Here is a 27,050-nt window from a genome sequence, read left to right on the forward strand (position 1 = left end):
TATAAGAGGGATCCCGAGGGGAAAAAACTGCCTCACGTGCTCTTTATAACAAAGAACCAGAAAAAAAGAAGGCTGCCTCACGTGCTGACTCAAAAGCACGGTATAACAGGGATTCCGAGGGGAAAAAAGTTGCCCCACGTGCTCTTTATAACAAAGAACCAGAAAAAAAGAAGGCTGCCTCACGTGCTGACTCAAAAGCACGGTATAACAGGGATCCCAAAGGGGGAAAAGCTGCCTCATGCACAAACTATTATAAATATAAATATCAAGAACTGCCAAATCTTTGCCAAAACGCCAAAGAATGAACCAAGAAAAATTTAATAGTAAAGGTATGAACATTTTAGAACTTTATAATACTCTAACTGTTTTATCAGAGAGGCGGTAGCACTCTCTATGTAATATAGAACCGATGGAGGACCAAGAGGCAACTCTTAAGGCCCAAAACCCAAAGACCTAAAACCCAGCAGGAAGCGACCTGCTACTAATGGAGGCGGCAATGAGCCGCCTCCTAAAAAAGACAATACTATCATGAATGTAAGTTTAAAAATAAGACTGTAAGTAAAAATACTAATTAACAAGAATAAAAAAGCATTGGAAATGCAAAAGGATATAGGGATGGTATGCCAAAAAGTATACAAACAAGATAGCTATGAATGGCTAGGCACATGGAAATAGAATTGCATCCAAAGTATAGCCCTATAGCTTTTTACAACCGTAATGATGGCACGGAATGAAGATTGGAGAAAAGCTATAGGGCTATACTTTGGATGCAATTCTATTTCCATGTGCCTAGCCATTCATAGCTATCTTGTTTGTATACTTTTTGGCATACCATCCCTATATCCTTTTGCATTTCCAATGCTTTTTTATTCTTGTTTTGTATCTGCCAAGGTATTGACTGTGCTAAACCTCTGTTTCTGGTATCATATTATAAACTAGAGACGTTATTTGAATTTCATTTGTTTTCACATCCTTTGCTGTTTATAAAATTACCAGTTCGCAATCAATTCTTTTTTTTTTCTGTTGTTTGCTTTTTGCAGATTCAATACATCAGTGCAGTCATTCGTGGTCTCCAAACTCCGTCGGGGTGAGAGTACCGAACTGCTCCACGCCAACGGGACAGCGATGAAAAACCTTGGAAAAGGATTTGGAGATTATGGTAATGAAATATTTTGTTAAAATCATTTGCTAAAATATCATTATGATAAAATATTTTGTTAAAATTATTTGTTGAAATATCATTACGATAATAAAATATTTTGTTAAAATTATTTGTTGAAATATCATTACGATAATAAAATATTTTGTTAAAATTATTTGTTGAAATATCATTACGATAAAAAAATATTTTGTTAAAATTATTTGTTGAAATATCATTACGATAATAAAATATTTTGTTAAATTTATTTGTTGAAATATCATTACGATAAAAAATATTTTGTTAAAATTATTTGTTGAAATATCATTACGATAATAAAATATTTTGTTAAAATTATTTGTTGAAATATCATTACGATAAAAAAATATTTTGTTAAAATTATTTGTTGAAATATCATTATGGTAAAAAAATATTTTGTTAAAATTATTTGTTGAAATATCATTATGGTAATAAAATATTTTGTTAAAATTATTTGTTGAAATATCATTACGATAATAAAATATTTTGTTAAAATTATTTGTTGAAATATCATTACGATAATAAAATATTTTGTTAAAATTATTTGCTGAAATATCATTACGATAATAAAATATTTTGTTAAAATTATTTGTTGAAATATCATTATGGTAAAAAAATATTTTGTTAAAATTATTTGCTGAAATATCATTACGATAAAAAAATATTTTGTTAAAATTATTTGCTGAAATATCATTACGGTAATAAAATATTTTGTTAAAATTATTTGTTGAAATATCATTATGGTAATAAAATATTTTGTTAAAATTATTTGTTGAAATATCATTATGATAAAAAATATTTTGTTAAAATTATTTGTTGAAATATCATTACGATAATAAAATATTTTGTTAAAATTATTTGTTGAAATATCATTACGATAATAAAATATTTTGTTAAAATTATTTGCTGAAATATCATTACGATAATAAAATATTTTGTTAAAATTATTTGCTGAAATATCATTACGATAATAAAATATTTTGTTAAAATTATTTGTTGAAATATCATTACGATAATAAAATATTTTGTTAAAATTATTTGTTGAAATATCATTACGGTAATAAAATATTTTGTTAAAATTATTTGCTGAAATATCATTACGGTAATAAAATATTTTGTTAAAATTATTTGCTGAAATATCATTACGATAATAAAATATTTTGTTAAAATTATTTGCTGAAATATCATTATGATAAAAAATATTTTGTTAAAATTATTTGCTGAAATATCATTACGATAATAAAATATTTTATTAAAATTATTAGCTGAAATATCATTATGATAAAAAATATTTTGTTAAAATTATTTGTTGAAATATCATTACGGTAATAAAATATTTTGTTAAAATTATTTGCTGAAATATCATTGCGATAATAAAATATTTTGTTAAAATTATTTGCTGAAATATCATTACGGTAAAAAATATTTTGTTAAAATTATTTGCTGAAATATCATTACGATAATAAAATATTTTGTTAAAATTATTTGCTGAAATATCATTATGATAAAAAATATTTTGTTAAAATTATTTGTTGAAATATCATTACGGTAATAAAATATTTTGTTAAAATTATTTGCTGAAATATCATTACGATAATAAAATATTTTGTTAAAATTATTTGCTGAAATATCATTATGGTAATAAAATATTTTGTTAAAATTATTTGCTGAAATATCATTACGATAATAAAATATTTTGTTAAAATTATTTGCTGAAATATCATTACGATAATAAAATATTTTGTTTAAATTATTTGCTGAAATATCATTATGGTAAAAAATATTTTGTTAAAATTATTTGTTGAAATATCATTACGGTAATAAAATATTTTGTTAAAATTATTTGCTGAAATATCATTACGATAATAAAATATTTTGTTAAAATTATTTGCTGAAATATCATTATGATAAAAAATATTTTGTTAAAATTATTTGTTGAAATATCATTACGGTAATAAAATATTTTGTTAAAATTATTTGCTGACCTATCATTACGGTAATAAAATATTTTGTTAAAATTATTTGCTGAAATATCATTACGGTAATAAAATATTTTGTTAAAATTATTTGCTGAAATATCATTACGGTAATAAAATATTTTGTTAAAATTATTTGCTGAAATATCATTACGATAATAAAATATTTTGTTAAAATTATTTGCTGAAATATCATTACGATAATAAAATATTTTGTTAAAATTATTTGCTGAAATATCATTATGGTAAAAAATATTTTGTTAAAATTATTTGTTGAAATATCATTACGGTAATAAAATATTTTGTTAAAATTATTTGCTGAAATATCATTATGATAAAATATTTTGTTAAAATTATTTGCTGAAATATCATTACGATAATAAAATATTTTGTTAAAATTATTTGCTGAAATATCATTATGATAAAATATTTTGTTAAAATTATTTGCTGAAATATCATTACGATAATAAAATATTTTGTTAAAATTATTTGTTGAAATATCATTACGATAATAAAATATTTTGTTAAAATTATTTGCTGAAATATCATTACGATAATAAAATATTTTGTTAAAATTATTTGCTGAAATATCATTATGATAAAATATTTTGTTAAAATTATTTGCTGAAATATCATTACGATAATAAAATATTTTGTTAAAATTATTTGTTGAAATATCATTACGATAATAAAATATTTTGTTAAAATTATTTGCTGAAATATCATTACGGTAATAAAATATTTTGTTAAAATTATTTGCTGAAATATCATTATGATGAAAAATATTTTGTTAAAATTATTTGCTGAAATATCATTACGGTAATAAAATATTTTGTTAAAATTATTTGTTGAAATATCATTACGGTAATAAAATATTTTGTTAAAATTATTTGTTGAAATATCATTACGATAATAAAATATTTTGTTAAAATTATTTGTTGAAATATCATTACGATAATAAAATATTTTGTTAAAATTATTTGCTGAAATATCATTACGGTAATAAAATATTTTGTTAAAATTATTTGCTGAAATATCATTACGGTAATAAAATATTTTGTTAAAATCATTTGCTGAAATATCATTACGGTAATAAAATATTTTGTTAAAATTATTTGCTGAAATATCATTATGGTAAAAAATATTTTGTTAAAATTATTTGTTGAAATATCATTACGATAATAAAATATTTTGTTAAAATTATTTGTTGAAATATCATTACGATAATAAAATATTTTGTTAAAATTATTTGTTGAAATATCATTACGATAATAAAATATTTTGTTAAAATTATTTGTTGAAATATCATTACGATAATAAAATATTTTGTTAAAATTATTTGTTGAAATATCATTACGATAATAAAATATTTTGTTAAAATTATTTGTTGAAATATCATTACGATAATAAAATATTTTGTTAAAATTATTTGTTGAAATATCATTACGGTAATAAAATATTTTGTTAAAATTATTTGTTGAAATATCATTACGATAATAAAATATTTTGTTAAAATTATTTGTTGAAATATCATTACGATAATAAAATATTTTGTTAAAAATATTTGTTGAAATATCATTACGGTAATAAAATATTTTGTTAAAATTATTTGTTGAAATATCATTACGATAATAAAATATTTTGTTAAAATTATTTGTTGAAATATCATTACGGTAATAAAATATTTTGTTAAAATTATTTGTTGAAATATCATTACGATAATAAAATATTTTGTTAAAATTATTTGTTGAAATATCATTACGGTAATAAAATATTTTGTTAAAATTATTTGTTGAAATATCATTACGATAATAAAATATTTTGTTAAAATTATTTGTTGAAATATCATTACGATAATAAAATATTTTGTTAAAATTATTTGCTGAAATATCATTATGGTAATAAAATATTTTGTTAAAATTATTTGCTGAAATATCATTACGATAATAAAATATTTTGTTAAAATTATTTGCTGAAATATCATTATGATAAAATATTTTGTTAAAATTATTTGCTGAAATATCATTATGGTAAAATATTTTGTTAAAATTATTTGCTGAAATATCATTACGATAATAAAATATTTTGTTAAAATTATTTGCTGAAATATCATTACGATAATAAAATATTTTGTTAAAATTATTTGTTGAAATATCATTACGATAATAAAATATTTTGTTAAAATTATTTGCTGAAATATCATTACGGTAATAAAATATTTTGTTAAAATTATTTGTTGAAATATCATTACGATAATAAAATATTTTGTTAAAATTATTTGTTGAAATATCATTACGATAATAAAATATTTTGTTAAAATTATTTGTTGAAATATCATTACGATAATAAAATATTTTGTTAAAATTATTTGCTGAAATATCATTACGGTAATAAAATATTTTGTTAAAATTATTTGCTGAAATATCATTATGGTAATAAAATATTTTGTTAAAATTATTTGTTGAAATATCATTACGATAATAAAATATTTTGTTAAAATTATTTGTTGAAATATCATTACGATAATAAAATATTTTGTTAAAATTATTTGGTGAAATATCATTACGGTAATAAAATATTTTGTTAAAATTATTTGCTGAAATATCATTACGGTAATAAAATATTTTGTTAAAATCATTTGCTGAAATATCATTACGATAATAAAATATTTTGTTAAAATTATTTGTTGAAATATCATTACGATAATAAAATATTTTGTTAAAATTATTTGCTGAAATATCATTACGATAATAAAATATTTTGTTAAAATTATTTGCTGAAATATCATTATGATAAAATATTTTGTTAAAATTATTTGCTGAAATATCATTACGATAATAAAATATTTTGTTAAAATTATTTGTTGAAATATCATTACGATAATAAAATATTTTGTTAAAATTATTTGTTGAAATATCATTACGATAATAAAATATTTTGTTTAAATTATTTGCTGAAATATCATTATGATAAAATATTTTGTTAAAATTATTTGCTGAAATATCATTACGATAATAAAATATTTTGTTAAAATTATTTGCTGAAATATCATTACGATAATAAAATATTTTGTTAAAATTATTTGCTGAAATATCATTACGGTAATAAAATATTTTGTTAAAATTATTTGCTGAAATATCATTATGATAAAAAATATTTTGTTAAAATTATTTGCTGAAATATCATTACGGTAATAAAATATTTTGTTAAAATTATTTGTTGAAATATCATTACGGTAATAAAATATTTTGTTAAAATTATTTGTTGAAATATCATTACGATAATAAAATATTTTGTTAAAATTATTTGTTGAAATATCATTACGATAATAAAATATTTTGTTAAAATTATTTGCTGAAATATCATTACGGTAATAAAATATTTTGTTAAAATTATTTGCTGAAATATCATTACGGTAATAAAATATTTTGTTAAAATCATTTGCTGAAATATCATTACGGTAATAAAATATTTTGTTAAAATTATTTGCTGAAATATCATTATGATAATAAAATATTTTGTTTAAATTATTTGCTGAAATATCATTATGATAATAAAATATTTTGTTTAAATTATTTGTTGAAATATCATTATGATAAAATATTTTGTTAAAATTATTTGTTGAAATATCATTACGGTAATAAAATATTTTGTTAAAATTATTTGTTGAAATATCATTACGGTAATAAAATATTTTGTTAAAATTATTTGTTGAAATATCATTACGATAATAAAATATTTTGTTAAAATTATTTGTTGAAATATCATTACGATAATAAAATATTTTGTTAAAATTATTTGTTGAAATATCATTACGATAATAAAATATTTTGTTAAAATTATTTGTTGAAATATCATTACGGTAATAAAATATTTTGTTAAAATTATTTGTTGAAATATCATTACGGTAATAAAATATTTTGTTAAAATTATTTGTTGAAATATCATTACGGTAATAAAATATTTTGTTAAAATTATTTGTTGAAATATCATTACGATAATAAAATATTTTGTTAAAATTATTTGTTGAAATATCATTACGGTAATAAAATATTTTGTTAAAATTATTTGTTGAAATATCATTACGGTAATAAAATATTTTGTTAAAATTATTTGTTGAAATATCATTACGGTAATGAAATATTTTGTTAAAATTATTTGTTGAAATATCATTACGATAATAAAATATTTTGTTAAAATTATTTGTTGAAATATCATTACGATAATAAAATATTTTGTTAAAATTATTTGTTGAAATATCATTACGGTAATAAAATATTTTGTTAAAATTATTTGTTGAAATATCATTACGGTAATAAAATATTTTGTTAAAATTATTTGTTGAAATATCATTACGAAAATAAAATATTTTGTTAAAATTATTTGTTGAAATATCATTATGATAATAAAATATTTTGTTTAAATTATTTGCTGAAATATCATTATGATAATAAAATATTTTGTTTAAATTATTTGTTGAAATATCATTATGATAAAATATTTTGTTAAAATTATTTGTTGAAATATCATTACGGTAATAAAATATTTTGTTAAAATTATTTGTTGAAATATCATTACGGTAATAAAATATTTTGTTAAAATTATTTGTTGAAATATCATTACGATAATAAAATATTTTGTTAAAATTATTTGTTGAAATATCATTACGATAATAAAATATTTTGTTAAAATTATTTGTTGAAATATCATTACGATAATAAAATATTTTGTTTAAATTATTTGCTGAAATATCATTATGATAAAATATTTTGTTAAAATTATTTGCTGAAATATCATTACGATAATAAAATATTTTGTTAAAATTATTTGCTGAAATATCATTACGATAATAAAATATTTTGTTAAAATTATTTGCTGAAATATCATTACGGTAATAAAATATTTTGTTAAAATTATTTGCTGAAATATCATTATGATAAAAAATATTTTGTTAAAATTATTTGCTGAAATATCATTACGGTAATAAAATATTTTGTTAAAATTATTTGTTGAAATATCATTACGGTAATAAAATATTTTGTTAAAATTATTTGTTGAAATATCATTACGATAATAAAATATTTTGTTAAAATTATTTGTTGAAATATCATTACGATAATAAAATATTTTGTTAAAATTATTTGCTGAAATATCATTACGGTAATAAAATATTTTGTTAAAATTATTTGCTGAAATATCATTACGGTAATAAAATATTTTGTTAAAATCATTTGCTGAAATATCATTACGGTAATAAAATATTTTGTTAAAATTATTTGCTGAAATATCATTATGGTAAAAAATATTTTGTTAAAATTATTTGTTGAAATATCATTACGATAATAAAATATTTTGTTAAAATTATTTGTTGAAAAATCATTACGAAAATAAAATATTTTGTTAAAATTATTTGTTGAAATATCATTACGATAATAAAATATTTTGTTAAAATTATTTGTTGAAATATCATTACGATAATAAAATATTTTGTTAAAATTATTTGTTGAAATATCATTACGATAATAAAATATTTTGTTAAAATTATTTGTTGAAATATCATTACGATAATAAAATATTTTGTTAAAATTATTTGTTGAAATATCATTACGATAATAAAATATTTTGTTAAAATTATTTGTTGAAATATCATTACGATAATAAAATATTTTGTTAAAATTATTTGTTGAAATATCATTACGATAATAAAATATTTTGTTAAAATTATTTGTTGAAATATCATTACGATAATAAAATATTTTGTTAAAATTATTTGTTGAAATATCATTACGATAATAAAATATTTTGTTAAAATTATTTGTTGAAATATCATTACGGTAATAAAATATTTTGTTAAAATTATTTGCTGAAATATCATTATGATAATAAAATATTTTGTTTAAATTATTTGCTGAAATATCATTATGATAATAAAATATTTTGTTTAAATTATTTGTTGAAATATCATTATGATAAAATATTTTGTTAAAATTATTTGTTGAAATATCATTACGGTAATAAAATATTTTGTTAAAATTATTTGTTGAAATATCATTACGGTAATAAAATATTTTGTTAAAATTATTTGTTGAAATATCATTACGATAATAAAATATTTTGTTAAAATTATTTGTTGAAATATCATTACGATAATAAAATATTTTGTTAAAATTATTTGTTGAAATATCATTACGATAATAAAATATTTTGTTAAAATTATTTGTTGAAATATCATTACGGTAATAAAATATTTTGTTAAAATTATTTGTTGAAATATCATTACGGTAATAAAATATTTTGTTAAAATTATTTGTTGAAATATCATTACGGTAATAAAATATTTTGTTAAAATTATTTGTTGAAATATCATTACGATAATAAAATATTTTGTTAAAATTATTTGTTGAAATATCATTACGATAATAAAATATTTTGTTAAAATTATTTGTTGAAATATCATTACGATAATAAAATATTTTGTTTAAATTATTTGCTGAAATATCATTATGATAAAATATTTTGTTAAAATTATTTGCTGAAATATCATTACGATAATAAAATATTTTGTTAAAATTATTTGCTGAAATATCATTACGATAATAAAATATTTTGTTAAAATTATTTGCTGAAATATCATTACGGTAATAAAATATTTTGTTAAAATTATTTGCTGAAATATCATTATGATAAAAAATATTTTGTTAAAATTATTTGCTGAAATATCATTACGGTAATAAAATATTTTGTTAAAATTATTTGTTGAAATATCATTACGGTAATAAAATATTTTGTTAAAATTATTTGTTGAAATATCATTACGATAATAAAATATTTTGTTAAAATTATTTGTTGAAATATCATTACGATAATAAAATATTTTGTTAAAATTATTTGCTGAAATATCATTACGGTAATAAAATATTTTGTTAAAATTATTTGCTGAAATATCATTACGGTAATAAAATATTTTGTTAAAATCATTTGCTGAAATATCATTACGGTAATAAAATATTTTGTTAAAATTATTTGCTGAAATATCATTATGGTAAAAAATATTTTGTTAAAATTATTTGTTGAAATATCATTACGATAATAAAATATTTTGTTAAAATTATTTGTTGAAATATCATTACGATAATAAAATATTTTGTTAAAATTATTTGTTGAAATATCATTACGATAATAAAATATTTTGTTAAAATTATTTGTTGAAATATCATTACGATAATAAAATATTTTGTTAAAATTATTTGTTGAAATATCATTACGATAATAAAATATTTTGTTAAAATTATTTGTTGAAATATCATTACGATAATAAAATATTTTGTTAAAATTATTTGTTGAAATATCATTACGGTAATAAAATATTTTGTTAAAATTATTTGCTGAAATATCATTATGATAATAAAATATTTTGTTTAAATTATTTGCTGAAATATCATTATGATAATAAAATATTTTGTTTAAATTATTTGTTGAAATATCATTATGATAAAATATTTTGTTAAAATTATTTGTTGAAATATCATTACGGTAATAAAATATTTTGTTAAAATTATTTGTTGAAATATCATTACGGTAATAAAATATTTTGTTAAAATTATTTGTTGAAATATCATTACGATAATAAAATATTTTGTTAAAATTATTTGTTGAAATATCATTACGATAATAAAATATTTTGTTAAAATTATTTGTTGAAATATCATTACGATAATAAAATATTTTGTTAAAATTATTTGTTGAAATATCATTACGGTAATAAAATATTTTGTTAAAATTATTTGTTGAAATATCATTACGGTAATAAAATATTTTGTTAAAATTATTTGTTGAAATATCATTACGGTAATAAAATATTTTGTTAAAATTATTTGTTGAAATATCATTACGATAATAAAATATTTTGTTAAAATTATTTGTTGAAATATCATTACGGTAATAAAATATTTTGTTAAAATTATTTGTTGAAATATCATTACGGTAATAAAATATTTTGTTAAAATTATTTGTTGAAATATCATTACGGTAATAAAATATTTTGTTAAAATTATTTGTTGAAATATCATTACGATAATAAAATATTTTGTTAAAATTATTTGTTGAAATATCATTACGATAATAAAATATTTTGTTAAAATTATTTGTTGAAATATCATTACGATAATAAAATATTTTGTTAAAATTATTTGTTGAAATATCATTACGGTAATAAAATATTTTGTTAAAATTATTTGTTGAAATATCATTATGATAATAAAATATTTTGTTTAAATTATTTGCTGAAATATCATTATGATAATAAAATATTTTGTTTAAATTATTTGTTGAAATATCATTACGATAATAAAATATTTTGTTTAAATTATTTGCTGAAATATCATTATGATAATAAAATATTTTGTTTAAATTATTTGTTGAAATATCATTATGATAAAATATTTTGTTAAAATTATTTGCTGAAATATCATTATGGTAATAAAATATTTTGTTAAAATTATTTGTTGAAATATCATTACGATAATAAAATATTTTGTTTAAATTATTTGCTGAAATATCATTATGATAATAAAATATTTTGTTTAAATTATTTGCTGAAATATCATTATGATAAAATATTTTGTTAAAATTATTTGCTGAAATATCATTATGATAATAAAATATTTTGTTAAAATTATTTGTTGAAATATCATTACGGTAATAAAATATTTTGTTAAAATTATTTGTTGAAATATCATTATGATAATAAAATATTTTGTTAAAATTATTTGCTGAAATATCATTATGGTAATAAAATATTTTGTTAAAATTATTTGCTGAAATATCATTATGGTAATAAAATATTTTGTTAAAATTATTTGCTGAAATATCATTATGGTAATAAAATATTTTGTTAAAATTATTTGCTGAAATATCATTACGATAATAAAATATTTTGTTAAAATTATTTGCTGAAATATCATTATGATAATAAAATATTTTGTTAAAATTATTTGCTGAAAAATCATTATGGTAATAAAATATTTTGTTAAAATTATTTGCTGAAATATCATTATTATAATAAAATATTTTGTTAAAATTATTTGTTGAAATATCATTACGATAATAAAATATTTTGTTAAAATTATTTGCTGAAATATCATTATGGTAATAAAATATTTTGTTAAAATTATTTGCTGAAATATCATTATGGTAATAAAATATTTTGTTAAAATTATTTGCTGAAATATCATTATGATAATAAAATATTTTGTTAAAATTATTTGTTGAAATATCATTATGGTAATAAAATATTTTGTTAAAATTATTTGCTGAAATATCATTATGGTAATAAAATATTTTGTTAAAATTATTTGCTGAAATATCATTATGGTAATAAAATATTTTGTTAAAATTATTTGCTGAAATATCATTATGGTAATAAAATATTTTGTTAAAATTATTTGTTGAAATATCATTATGGTAATAAAATATTTTGTTAAAATTATTTGCTGAAATATCATTACGGTAATAAAATATTTTGTTAAAATTATTTGTTGAAATATCATTATGATAATAAAATATTTTGTTAAAATTATTTGTTGAAATATCATTACGATAATAAAATATTTTGTTAAAATTATTTGCTGAAATATCATTACGGTAATAAAATATTTTGTTAAAATTATTTGTTGAAATATCATTACAATAATAAAATATTTTGTTAAAATTATTTGCTGAAATATCATTACGATAATAAAATATTTTGTTAAAATTATTTGCTGAAATATCATTACGGTAATAAAATATTTTGTTAAAATTATTTGCTGAAATATCATTACGGTAATAAAATATTTTGTTAAAATTATTTGTTGAAATATCATTAACGGATGAACACTGGCTTTTAAAATCTGTTTAAACTTTTGGATTTACACTGATATAAAATGCTTGATATCTCCTAGGGCAGAAGATTATTATAATTGAATGAATTACGTGTTTTACTCTGCCATGACCATAGGTTTCATACGTAAAGCGATTTGTAAAATGGGTCGAACACAGTTTGAACATCTCTGCTTTATGTAGATAACGTGTAAAAAAGCACCTAGAGTGTAAGAATCATCTGACGAATCGCTCAGTGTGAAACCTTTGATCATGACTGATTAAAACACACAAATTATATATATATATATATATATATATATATATATATATATATATATATATATATATATATATATATATATATATAAATAATTTTTTTTTAAAGCCAAAGACAATGCGGGGAAATACCGGAATTATGAAAGTAAAGAAAGAAAAACAAACAAATGTAGACGGGTGTGCTTGAGTAGAGGAGTGTCTAGCCTTTATTCGTCTATCTTTCCTCACCTCAAATTATAAGTGAATCCACTTTTGTCTTTTGAAAAAGAGAGGTCCCTTTCTCTCGAAATTAATCAAAGTTCCATACCACCCACGGACTTTACATACACCGGACATACCAGCAACTTGGTTATAAATAATTATACATTGAGGTGAGGAAAGATAGACGAATAAAGGCTAGACACTCCTCTACTCAAGCATATCCGTCTACATTTGTTTGTTTTTCTTTCTTTACTTTCATAATTCCGGTCTTTCCCCGCATTGTCTGTGACTTTAAAAAAAAAATTCTATATATTTCTTTACCAACAATACTTCAAGTAAACTACTACCTATATATATATATATATATATATATATATATATATATATATATATATATATATATATATATATATATATATATATATATATATATATATATATATATATATATATATATTGTGTTTTATTTACATATAAGTCATCGGTACCGTCGATTTCAAACCTGATAATTAGGGACCCATATCAAGTTCTCTTCAGCGGATAAGAGAGCTTGATATGGGCCCCTAATTATCTAGTTTGAAACCGACGGTACCGATAACTTACCTCATCTAAACTTTCTGTAAATAAAACCTATATAATACGCTCTTTTTTTGGATTTTTCCTTGTAATAGAGCACTATGCTTATATATATATATATATATATATATATATATATATATATATATATATGTGTGTGTGTGTGTGTGTGTGTGTGTGTGTGTGTGTGTGTGTGTGTGGCTAAATATTTACGATAAAAATGTTGCTGATAAATAAACACTATAAGGATGCTGAGTGTTGCTAAAAATGTCTTCCGATTTCAGAGATGTTTAACAACGACGAGGATGATCTTTACTCCAGAGAGCCTGCACCAGCCCCGCCGCCACCACCAAAAATGCAGGAACCACTTGCGATCGAATTACCAGCGGATGAATACATTATCCAACATCGACTTCCGTAAGTAGTTCGTTTATGCGTTTTGTTTGCTTGTTTTTTTGTTTTTTTTTTCATTTTATCTCGACATTTTATTTCGACATTTTATTTCGACATATCATTTTAAATTATCTCTTTCTGCATCAACTCATTTCTAAGTTTTAGAAAAAATATACATGCACCGACACACACACCGACACACACACACACACACACACACATATATATACATATATATATATATATATATATATAATAAATGACAAAAAGTTATATTCCAAAATCCTTTATGTTAACCATCTTATAATTTATTCCTTTAATTCAGTTGGCTTATACAATTCTTGACAGTATCTGCTTCGTAGCGCAAAATCAATCACTTAATTATTATATCAATCAGTGAATCTATTTTGCTCTTAACTCATCAGAAGAAATAGCAACAGTCAATCCGTCAAAAGGAATTGAAATGTGAGCTGCACACACACACACACACACACACACACACACACACACACACATACATATATATATATATATATATATATATATATATATATCAGGTGTACAAGAAAGTTCTTGCGGTTTTTAACTTTTACATTCAGATGAACATATCTCGGCTCAAACAAAAAATTATTGATCGAGAAAAGCACAATCTGAATCAAGACATGTTTGCCAGTGATAAAGTCGCTGAAGGCTGTTGAAGCATTTTTCTTGCAATGTTATCGAGATGCTTGTAAAAGTAGTAGTCAGTAGGTGAGAGATGTGGAGAGTATAGCGGATGAGGCAGAGTTTCATAGCTCTATTCGTTCAACTTAGAGGAGATTTGGGCCTTTTCTGTTGACTAATTCTGTCGTTGTCGAAGTTTCTGGTGCATGTCTTTATTTGTTGAAAGTACTTATCCGCCGTAGTGTTTTTGCCTGAAATGTAAAAAAAAGATGCAATAGATGAAATCAGTCGCAGACCACCAAACAGTCAGCTTGACATTCTTTTGGTGCAACTCTTGTGTCGTGGAGGTTTTTCGGTGGCTAACCACTGAGCTGAGCGTCCCCGGTTGTCGTAAAGAACGCATTTTTCATCACAAGTCACAACCCAGTCCAGACCCGGGTCGTTCTTGTTGCATACAAGAAGGGGAGATGGCACTTAATAACGGCGCTTCTTTTAGTTGTCGTTCAATTCGTGGGGCACCAACTTATCAAGGTTTTTATCTTTTCAATCTCGTTTAAGCGATTGGAAATCGTTTTATACGTTACGCCTAATTCAGAAGCAAGTTCTCGAACAGTTGTGTGATGATTGGCTTCGACTGAGGCTCTTAATTGATCGGTGTCAACATCCGATGGCCGACCACTGCGCTCATCATTTTCAAGACGCCACCAGGAAATTTCTTAAACCACCATTGTGCTGTGGGTTCAGTACTGATTCCTGGGCCAAACGCTTCATTGATATTGTGAGCCGTTTCAGCAATTTTTCGGCCTAGCTTGAATTGAAATAAGAATTTTTTTTTTTTACATTTTGTATTCGACGTTTTGAAAAGAAAATATAATTGTTTTAAAACGATTGTAATTTAAACGATTAGACAGAAGGAAAAAACGCTTCTTTAAATGATATATAAAGTAAAGGTATTATAACGAAAACTTATTTGAAAATGCCCCAAGAGCTTTCTACTCAACTTATATATATATATATATATATATATATATATATATATATATATATATATATATATATATATATATATATATATATATAAAGAGAAAGAGAGGGGAACAGAGGGAGAGAGAAAGAGAAAATTATATCGATGAAGTCAATTCCCTATCGCCATCTAATTTTTTATGAATATATTTTTTACCAAGTAAAAAAAAAAAATTAAAAAATTTCCTGCGGAAAATAAGAATCTGTTTCGGAATTTTTTTAGATGAGAATTTAAAATTTGGATTATTTGCATTAATCAGATTAAAGTTCTCATCAACAAGAAATGCTGCCAATATTATTCTTCATAGGAAGCAAAGAAGAACAATGTCGGCGGCCATTTTGTTAGCTAACAACTCGTAAAAAGGAATAAATACGGTATAATTCACATAGACACACCGGATCCCTTAAGATTACCGCAGTTAAGTAACATTGAGCCTGGCGAGTACCAAAAATGGGTGACTGTTTGGGAATCCTATGTGCTCTCTGCATTGTTTCCAGTCGTCTAGCACTTCTTGCCACTGAACTCAAGCGGTGCCGATTTTGGAAAGGTGTGGTTAGAGCTTGCGCAATCCTTGCCTCACAATTACACGCGCAGCTAACCTTACAAGGGATATTCATTGTCCCTTGAGACTGAATGGAAGCATCGTAAAAAGGGAATATTTGGGGTGAAATAAAGAGCATTTTAAACTACAGAGTCGAACGATAAAATTGTCGCCCTAGAAAAGACGACATGGTTCCATTTCCCTTTAATGAAAACCGGTTTTCTTATTTTGTTGCAAACCATCTATTAGTTGGTCAGTTGTGTAAAATCCCAAGAGCGATAGGAGCCTTCTATCATCTCTGAAAGTGACACAATGTTCAACAAGCGAGATCGGAGATGCGCTGCGGTACAACTTATGCTCTCTACCGATTCAAGTTATGACAGCAGGACCATTGCCAGCACCCTCAAAATGCATCGCTGGATTGCCACAAATAACAGGAACGTGCCCACGGTTATGGTCTTTGGTGTGGTTTCAAGTGAAGGCCACATCATGCCACCTCATATCTTCGAAGTTGGCTTGAAATTCAACACTAAAGTGTACCTGGATGTGCTGAAGAGTGTGGTGATCTTCTTGTGCAATCAGGTAGCTGATGTCAAATCCTTGGTGTGACAGCAGGACTCGGCGCCGGCCCACAAGTCCAAAGAGATTCAGCCTTGCTTCAGAAGGAGTGCTACGACTTTGTACCCTTCTCTCACTTCCCCCTCCTCCCCAAACCTGAACGCGCTGGACTACTTCTTTTGGTCATTCGTCGAGAATATCATCAGCACGACCCCCCCCCACAACACCAAAACCAACCTGATCGCCGCCATTCGCCGAGTATTCGCCGAGTATTCGCCGAGCTCGCACCAGCGCTTGTTGAAAAGTCATGCTCCCAGTTCTGAACCAGTATCGAGGCGGTGATTGAGGCTGAAGGCGGCTACATTGAATAGATGTCATCTCTTCTACATAATCAAGTTACTTGAATTGATTTTTTCAATTAAAGTTTTAAAATAAAGATGTAGTGTTTTCTTCTTTATGGCGACAATTGTATCGTTCAACCTTGTATTTAAAAAAAAAAGAGAGTCAGGTAGGTAAGAAACGTAACATTTATTGATTGTATGTTTGATTTTTTTTTTTTTTTTTTGGTTTAACTGCACACTCCCCAGATTTATTTAATTACTTTTAATACTTTTTCATATTTGTTTAATAGCTAACTTGCTTACTAAAATATCGAAATGCATTCTGGTGGATTTAACATTAAATTCCTAATTAACTTATTTTTTTACATTTTAAATTTCAATTTTTTTTTTAAATTTTTTGGCACTTCAGCATTTTTCATTTTAATTTCAATGCGAAATTATAAAAGTTACGTCGATGCGAAAACGACAAAGACACATGGTAGATGACCGCACAATTTTATTAATATTGATATATTTTTTTACTGATTTTGGATACTTTTTTGTGGTACTTGTAAAGTATTAGCATCCAGACAATTTCAGTGTTTACATAATCAGTCCAGAGTATCGACGGTGAATCTTGATTCAGTCACGAAAACGGCTGACGTAATTTATGCTTTAAAAGCCGCGAAAGAATGTAAAAAGGCAGACGATACTAAATTTGCAAAAGGTTGGGTGGTTCTGGTTTATTTTAGAGGTACTAAAATTTCTGATCTCGGAAAATTTAGGTCAACTGATATTATTGTAGATGGTGTTTTCGACGGGGTAAATTCTTGAGTTTACACCGTTTAAAATAATATCACGTGAGCTAAATTTTCTAAGATCAGAAATTAGGTACTGCCTAAATAAACCAGTACTCGTTACTTAGGGTAGGAGTTTTACAAAATAGACCCTCATATAAAAAAAAAAATGTTGAATTAACTTTTTTAAGATTTTAAACAGGACAAAAGTATTGTTCTTATTTTTGAAATCAATAAATCACACATTTACGATCGATAAATTTGAGCAATTAAAAAAGAAAAATATATTGCTTTGGTGCTAAATTAAACAGTGCACTGTTAATTTAATGAAAAGACGTTCCTCTTTTCCACCTGGAAAAAAAACATATTAAAAAGTACAATTATAGATACTTCTACACAGTGGCGACTCGTCGCTAAGATTAGTGGAGTGCATCAGAATTTTTGTAGGAATTTTTTACACCCCTAACACGAAACTGCAAATAAAATATTTAAAAAAATTGTAATTTCTCTTTTAAAGATGGGTTGTTTATTTTCTTTATGGATTATACTTCCAAAATAAACTATTAAAGTTGTATAAAAAGTAATAGAAATATTTTTTAAAAAATAGTAATGAAATTAATTGAATGTTACGAGTTCAGTATTTTTCAATTTTTAAACTTTAAAAATCTATCAAAATTTTTCTATTGATTCTATTTTTACGATATTTTCAGAGTCAATGTGAAATTTTATGCTCTTTCCAATAAACCGAATATAATATTTTAGACAAACGTTTTTTTTTATTTACGCCCCCTCCCCATTTTCAAATGTCTATTAAAAAGTAAATAATTAATTTATGTACCAAAGTTTTATATATCACAAATTGAAGATAAAAGATCAATAAATAATATATTCAAATTTAAAACAAAAAAAAGTAGTGTTTTTTAGAAATTTACCTGTAAAGTCCAAAGTTTAAAACCTTTTTTTAAAAAAAAACACGTTGTTTGTTTTTTTGAGTTTTTTTTTTTTTAATGAAACCTTGTTCCTTGCTCCTTTAATTGAAAAAAAAATTGGGGTTTGAATTACATTTTTCGAGGAGTTATAAGCTTCGAAAGATAGCAGGTGGAATTATTCAATAGTTTTCACGAAATTTCTGACACTGCTAGTGGAGTGTTGCTTCATAAAATTATGTATTTTTTTGTTACATTTTTAACTTCGCCATTAAATTAGCACACGGAAGCTGATAATTTCTTTTAATCTTTAAACTTTACAGAATAAAAATGTCTACATTCCTTTCTCTTCACAAACGATAAAAACATGTGAAAGTACGTAATTTTGCTTACAAATATTTTTAGGAATTATTTTTTATATAAAAAAAAGTTTCTACATGCTTGCTTTTCCCACAGGAGCAAAAAAAGACACAAGGATCGTTTTTTAATGTAGAAAACAATTTAGTTTAAGTGGGCGGGGGTCATATTATACATTTATTTACAGGCATAACAAAAACAGATTTTAATCTAACTTTCCCAAAAGAATTAGCCTCAGTCTAGAAGGATTTTCTTTCTTTAGTCTTATTTTTAAAGTTTTGCGTATTATCTATTTCTATCTGCCAACAAATGTCATGCAAAGTTTAAAACGAGTGTAATTAAAACAGTTTTCTTTACAAGCACATTTTGTCATACGAACATTTCTAATCAAAACAAAAAAACTTTTTCAAAATGAAATTATTATTACATTAAAACTAGTGTTGGGACGATTAATCGGAATAGGAATCGGGAATCGGAAAAATCGGAAGATTTGGGGGGTATCGGAATCGATATCGGAATCGATATCGGAATCGGAAAAATTGATTCCTATTTTCCGATGCCAAAACGATTCTTTTGTCTTTTTTTTTGTATTTTATTTTGTTTAAACCAAAATCTTCCATTGCTAGTAATATTAAATATTTATTGATTTTAAATTACCACTGAAGCTAAAATCGATAGATCATCCTCCACGATGTATTTTGGTGTTTAGGAAAATATCTATATATTTAATGTGTTTTTACGAAAATCGGGGGGGGGGGAATAACAATCTTATAGTTAAATAATTAGAGATTTATAAAGAATCGGAATCGGTAATTGTATCGGAATCGGGAAAAATATTGGAATCGTCCCATCACTAATTAAAAGCCTGTTTGACATAGTAAAACTTCGAATATTGACCTCGAGGTGAGGCAAGTATATATATATATTTTTTTTTAAACAAAAACAAGAGGGTTATACAAAGATTTGTGAATAAAATGTATTTTTTAAATGTTTTTTTTCGTTTGTTTGCTTGCATAAAAACTTGTAAACAATTCAGTTCTCAAAAGTCTACGATAAAATAAAATCTGGGTAAATTTTTTTATTCTTTAATGTTTACTAAATTCAAAAGAATACATTTAGGTAAAACCTATGGAGAACGTTCTGCTTTACGATTGTTTTAAAAATGGAACGAAAATTTAAATTTCGTTTCGTTTTAATATTTTATTTTTAAAATTGGCTTTCGGAATAGACACCCCCAACGTCCCCATGTTAAAAACGGCTTTGGGAATATACACCCCCAACGTCCCCATATTAAGAACGGCTTTGGGAATAGACACCTCCAACGTCCCTATGTTAAGAACGACTTTCGGAATAGACACCTCCAACGTCCCCATGTTAAGAACGACTTTTGAAATAGACACCTTCAACGTCCCCATATTAAGAACGGCTTTCGGAATAGACACCTCCAACGTCTCCATGTTAAGAACGGCTCTCAGAATAAGCACCCCCAACCTCGTCAACATACTATAAAACCCATAAAAGTTGACATGTCGAATGTGAACAGTGAGTTGGACGTTGGGCGCATACGCACTTTTAAAGAAAAAAGATTAAACGGAACGAAATTTAAATTTCCGTTCCACTTTTAAAACAATCGTAGAACCGAGCGTTCTTTGCAAGTTTTACTTACTTTTAATTAAAAAAGGTTTTGAATTTCCGTCTGTTAACAAATTAATTATCAACGTTATTCTACAGTGTATGCGTATAAAATATAACAAACAAATTCATAAGTACATTTTTCTTATATACACATTTTTAATTAAAAACTTTCTGTAAATAAAATCTTAATAGTCTTTTGTAAACTAATCATAAACAGCACGCGCAGAATCAAACACGCGTCGCTGCGAGAAGCCACAGTTCCCTATTGGCCTTTTATGTGCCGTGGATTAATTTGAGCATGCGCATGCGCATACACCAAGAAGGTGAATCTGTTGATCTCACGCCTCCGCCGTAGCTTTCGACTCCACAGGAGTTTCTTTTATATATTTTGCATGAATGTCTACCGACATTAAACTTAAGGATTTTCAAATCTATATAAATTAAACAGTAGATGTATCTTTTTTTAATTCAATTTTCACCCCAAACAAGGCAGAGTGCCACTTTGAAGTAGGGGGCTACTATCGGGGAAATAAATTGCAGGGATATTATGAAGGGGGATGAGTAGCAAGATGTCTGTTCACATTACACTTTAATTTCTGCATGTCAGTACAGTTAGGAAAACAGAATCCAGGAATGAGTTCTAAAGTCTAGCAGTTCTGGGGAAGAAAGTATTGGAATATCTTGGAGTATTGGAAAATATGTGCGTGTGTAAATATTTAACAGGTAAACTCTTAAACTACTGGTCAAATAGTTAACAGGAAATAGTAATTATACATCAATGATTATTTATAACAAGTGAAATCTTTGTTTGGGTTGATGGATCAAGCACACAGGCATATATCGACATGTTGAAATGCGAAATGTTCTTTTCAACTGGCCGACATGTTTATACTTCTATCTGCGCATGCTCACAAAATTCATTATTTCAAGTGTGTTAATATTTAGACCTTACCTATCTTTGTCTCGATACCAACATCGGTAGGGGATGCGAAATGCTTTGGTTTCGATTCTAGTTGATGGTCCTAAGTCATTTTTTTTTTTTTAACTTTTGCCATCATATTTTTGTAAAGGATAACCCGAATATAAGAGACCCGAATATAAGAAAACCTATATAAAAGTGATTTTCTCTTGTTCCCAAATTAAAGCCTGTGTTAATGTACAGTGTAACCCGGATATAAGAACCCCGGACATGAGTATGACCCGGATATAAGAGAGGGATCGGAGAGGGGAAGTTTCTTACATCTGGGTTACACTGTATTAATAAATGCGAGTATTTGCATGATTTTAAATATATTGAATCGTATTTTACGGCAAGCGGAGCCAAATACGCTATCACATTAATATATAGACTAGCAGAACTCGTGGAAATTCCACAGTAGTTGAACATTTTTAAAACACATTATAAATAAAATAAAAAAAACACATTATAGATAAAGTGAAAAAAATAAGATGAAAAAAACAAATAAAATAAAAACAAAATAGCGATGAATTAAACAATTTTTTAGTAAATTCTTTTTTAAACCATTTAAAGCTAAAAAAATTATTTAAAAAAATTACAAATGCACATTTTTTTTAATTTTAAAAATAAATCTATAATAAACAAAAATGTACAGTCTCCTCTCAACATTACTTTTTATTCAATTATAAAATGAAATAGCCAATTTAAAACAATAAACAGACAAACATTTTTTGTTCGTTTTGAAAATTTTAATGATTTGGAACGAATAAATAGCTACTATAAAGGGAGGTAATTCGTTTCTCATTAATTAATATTTGCGATGATGATATTGTTTTTTGTGGCACCGAACGTCGGACAAGTAAATTAATATTTATATTCTTGCATCAAATTTTGAAAGACGGACCAAAAGATAAAAGATTAAACTAGAAAAGAGAATTAGTGCTACTGTCGAGACCTCTATGAAATAAAACGCACCTACTGCTCCTACCTAATGGAGGATATGGAAAAAGAAGCCACTGAGTTAATGTTTCGTTTAATCAATAAGATAATTATGTATGAGGACGGAATGTTCAATTTTTATAAAATACAACCTGGCAACGCCGGGTACTTCAGCTAGTGTACACATAAAGATAAAATAATTAAAAATACGAACGTATTGGTTTTTTTTATTTGATTAATCTATATATCTATAAAAGTGAACGTGTCTGTCTGCCTGTGTGTCTGTGTGTCTGTCTGTCTGTGTACATTTCCCTACGCAATAACTCTGCCAATTTTTAGTCTATAGACTCGAAATTTGAAATACCGGGTACTGAGATTTGGGAAAATCGATGTGACGGGTGTTAGCCAGAAATTTGGCTGTTAAGGGGTCAAATTTCAACGATTTGACCTTTAAGAACTCTACCAAACTCCTCCGACAATTTTGGGTCTAGACACTTGAAATTTTAGATATAGGTTCCTTGAACCTGGATCTAACTTAATAAAGTGATTTGAGCCCTAAACTATAAATTTTAAGGGGTCATAATAGGGGTCAAAGTTTTAAAAAATTAACCATTTTTTTTGTTTTTTTGCTTTTTTTTGCACAGCATACACCTCCAAACACCCGAGCAAGTAATCTATATATATATATATAGAAGCAAAAATGTGTGTGTCTTTCTTTGTAGATTTCCCGACAAAATAACTCTGTCAATTTTCGGTCTAGAGACTTGAGATTTGACATAACGAGCATTGAGATTTGGGAAAACCGTTTCCATCGGTTTTCGGTTAGAAAATTTGCTGTCAAGGGGTCAAAGTTCAACGATTGAACCTTTGAGAACTCTACCAAACTCCTCCGCCAATTTTGGGTCTAAACACTTGAAATTTTAAATGTAGATTACTATGACATGGATCAAACTTTATAATTTGATTTGAACCCCTAAAATTAAATGGCGACGAGTCAAAATTGGGGTCAAAGTTAAAAGAAATTTGACCTCTGCGGTCTCTACCAAATTACTCAGCCAATTGCTGGTCTAAACATTTGAAATTTTACATAAAGGGTATTCAGAGATAGGGCAAGCTTTTTCACTGGTTTGGCTCGAAAATTTGAACTACCAGGGGTAAAGTTCAAAAGATTTGACTTTTGCAGTGTCTGGCAAACTACTCTGGCAATTTGGGGTCTAAACATTTGAAATTTATACATAACAACTATTCAGACATGCAGCAAGTATTTTAATCAGTTTTGGGACAAAAAATTTGCTGCCAAAAACTCAAAGTTCAAAGAGTTGACCTTTGCAGATTCTACCAAATTCCTCCGCCAATTTTGGGTCTAAAGATTTGAAATTTTAGATGTAGGTAACTTGGACATGGGTAAAACTTTGTATTTTGATTTGAGGCCAAAATAATAAATGTTAAGGGGTTAAAATTAGGACCAAAATTTAAAAAATTGACCTTTGCGGTCTCTACGAAATTACTCAAAGACAAAATTTTGGTCCAAACATTTGAAATCTTACATAAAGTGTATTCACACATGAGGCAAGTTATGAACAGTACATAGAGCTCGGGCAAAGCCGGGCTGAACTGCTAATATTGAACATAAATAAGTTGGAGGTGCTGCAGTTCTACTGTTCTATGCACGAACCGCGACTATTTTTACACAAAACTAACGAGGCCAACGTTATTTTTATGTAAATTCGTTGAAAATGGATTATTTTAATATACGAAGTAAATCAATATAAAGTTGCATTTAATTAAAGGGGTTTGTGTCGTTCGTTTTAAAAAGATTTTTATTTATTCATTTAATCACTTTTATAATTTGAACTTAGTTGTGTTCGGTTTTAAAAGTCTGTTCGTAATTTTCAATGAGGTAAATTTCTGAGTTTACACCGTCTAAAATAAAATCACATGACCTAAATTTTCTGCGATCAAACGGCACTACATAAATAAGCCCGTGACCGTTACTTAGGGTTGAAGTTTTACAAAATAAACCCTAAAAAGATGTTGAATTAATTTTGGTAAATATGAAGAATATGGACCGCGCTGGTTTTAGATATGATTTTTCAAATTATATTCAATTTTTACGATATCTTTAGTGTATCAAATTATTAGCTGAAAGAATTTCTAATTAGTAAATTAGTAAAGGTTATTATTTCAGTAAGGTTCGATATATATGGCCAGCGGGGGAAGGGGCTTTGCCCGGTCGTAAAATACGCTTAAATATGATATTTTAATTTGTCAAGATTTCGTAGATATTATTATAGAGTCGTGATTTCAAAATTAAAAAAAAAAAAAAGAATTTGGGTGTCGTCAGTTAGAATTGAAACTGAAGGCCAAACTAGCATTCAAAGCCGGTGACGTTACCACTGTACCAACGTGATACATATATGAACTGATTAAAAATAAACTATAAAAATAGACGAATGTACAAAATGTATGGCTATTGTGTTTAATTTTGACCCATTTTTTGACCCTTTAAAAACTATTCCAATTTTCAAAGTATCTTGTGTATATGAAATTGTTAGCTGAATGAGTTCCTAACTAACAATGTTATTGGTCCATCCTCTTAGTTGGATTTTTTACCTTAGAATTAACCCTCGTCCGTTCGTCTGTTCGTCCGTTCGTTCCCGAAAAATTCTCAATAACTACTCATTACATTTTTCTGAAATTTTTTATTCCTGGATATGATCTTAAACTATATCCGATGGTGAGGCTCAAGCTTGTAGGCTTTGGGGAAGTGTGGAGTCACCCCTCAATTGCCATTAATCCCAGGTCCCCTCTGACCCGGAGTGGTAGTACCTGTTAGAGTCCCAACTATGGGTTTAATAGAAATCGACTTGATATATATATATATATATATATATATATATATATATATATATATATATATATATATATATATATATTCTATTAAAAAAAATTTCTTCAAAATCACTGGATTCGGCATTAAATAACCTGAAGAGAGATGATATGCCGTAAAACAAAAACAACCAACCTGAAATTTTGCATGAAGTTACATCTACCCAAGGGAGGAAATGTCACATTCTCGGATATTTGATAAAAATTCTGGTTGCGTCCCCAGGGGAGTCGAAGGGGGTAAAAAGTGGTCAAAACGGCCCAAAATAGCAATTTACGGGACATAGGATCTTTTCGGACAATTAGATTTTGCTGAAAATTACAAAAAAGAAAAAAACCACATAGATATACATCTGGAAGCGTAGTATTTTAGCCTGGTAACATTCTGGAGTTTGAGCCCCAGGGTGTTTTAGGGATGAAAAACACACTTTTTAGGGCTAATTTTTTTTTCTCCTAAAATTCAAGGCCTCAGTCGGGAGACCATATAGTTTTTGACTTGTTATTTCAGCAAGGTCCGAACTTCTTTTTTTTTTTAAATTGAAAAGGAAAAATTGTGGTTTTCAAACCGTAAAATGGGTCCTGGATATGACCTAAAACTATATCCGATGGTGAGGCTCCACCTTGCGGGACTTAGGGAGTGTGGCGCCACCCTTTAATTGCCATTGCTCCCAGGTCCACTCTGACCCGGAGTGGTAGTACCTGTTAGGGTCCCAACTATGGGTTGAATAGAATCTGACTTTTAAAAAAATATATATACTCCATTAAAAATCGTTCCTCAAAATAACTAGATTCGGCATTAAATAACCTGAAAAAGGTTGATATGCCGTAAAACAAAAACAACCAAACAAACCGTAAAATGCTTGTGTCATTTCCGGGGCGGATACGAGATTTTTGTCCATACTTGAGACTGATTCATTAAGCGCTAAAATTTTCTGGATACTTATTCCTTTCAAGTATATCTTTATTTATTTATTTATTTATTTATT

The 27,050-nt window shown here is 25.3% G+C and overlaps 1 protein-coding gene across 4 annotated transcripts in view; it reads left to right on the top strand.

Moving 5' to 3' along the window:
- LOC145260617 (sodium/potassium/calcium exchanger 4-like) overlaps nt 1–27,050 on the top strand; it is a 605,323-nt gene that overhangs the window by 485,467 nt on the left and 92,806 nt on the right. For all 4 annotated transcript variants that reach the window (XM_080118926.1, XM_080118928.1, XM_080118927.1 and 1 more), the window contains exons 8-9: nt 1,041–1,159; nt 14,352–14,484. In XM_080118926.1, the coding sequence (XP_079975052.1) occupies nt 1,041–1,159; nt 14,352–14,484 (252 nt within the window). The remainder of the gene's footprint in view (nt 1–1,040; nt 1,160–14,351; nt 14,485–27,050) is intronic.

This window comes from Euprymna scolopes, chromosome 36 (genome assembly GCF_053919585.1).
Source record: "Euprymna scolopes isolate OS-2025 chromosome 36, ASM5391958v1, whole genome shotgun sequence".
Classification (NCBI taxonomy): Eukaryota; Metazoa; Mollusca; class Cephalopoda; order Sepiida; family Sepiolidae; genus Euprymna; species Euprymna scolopes.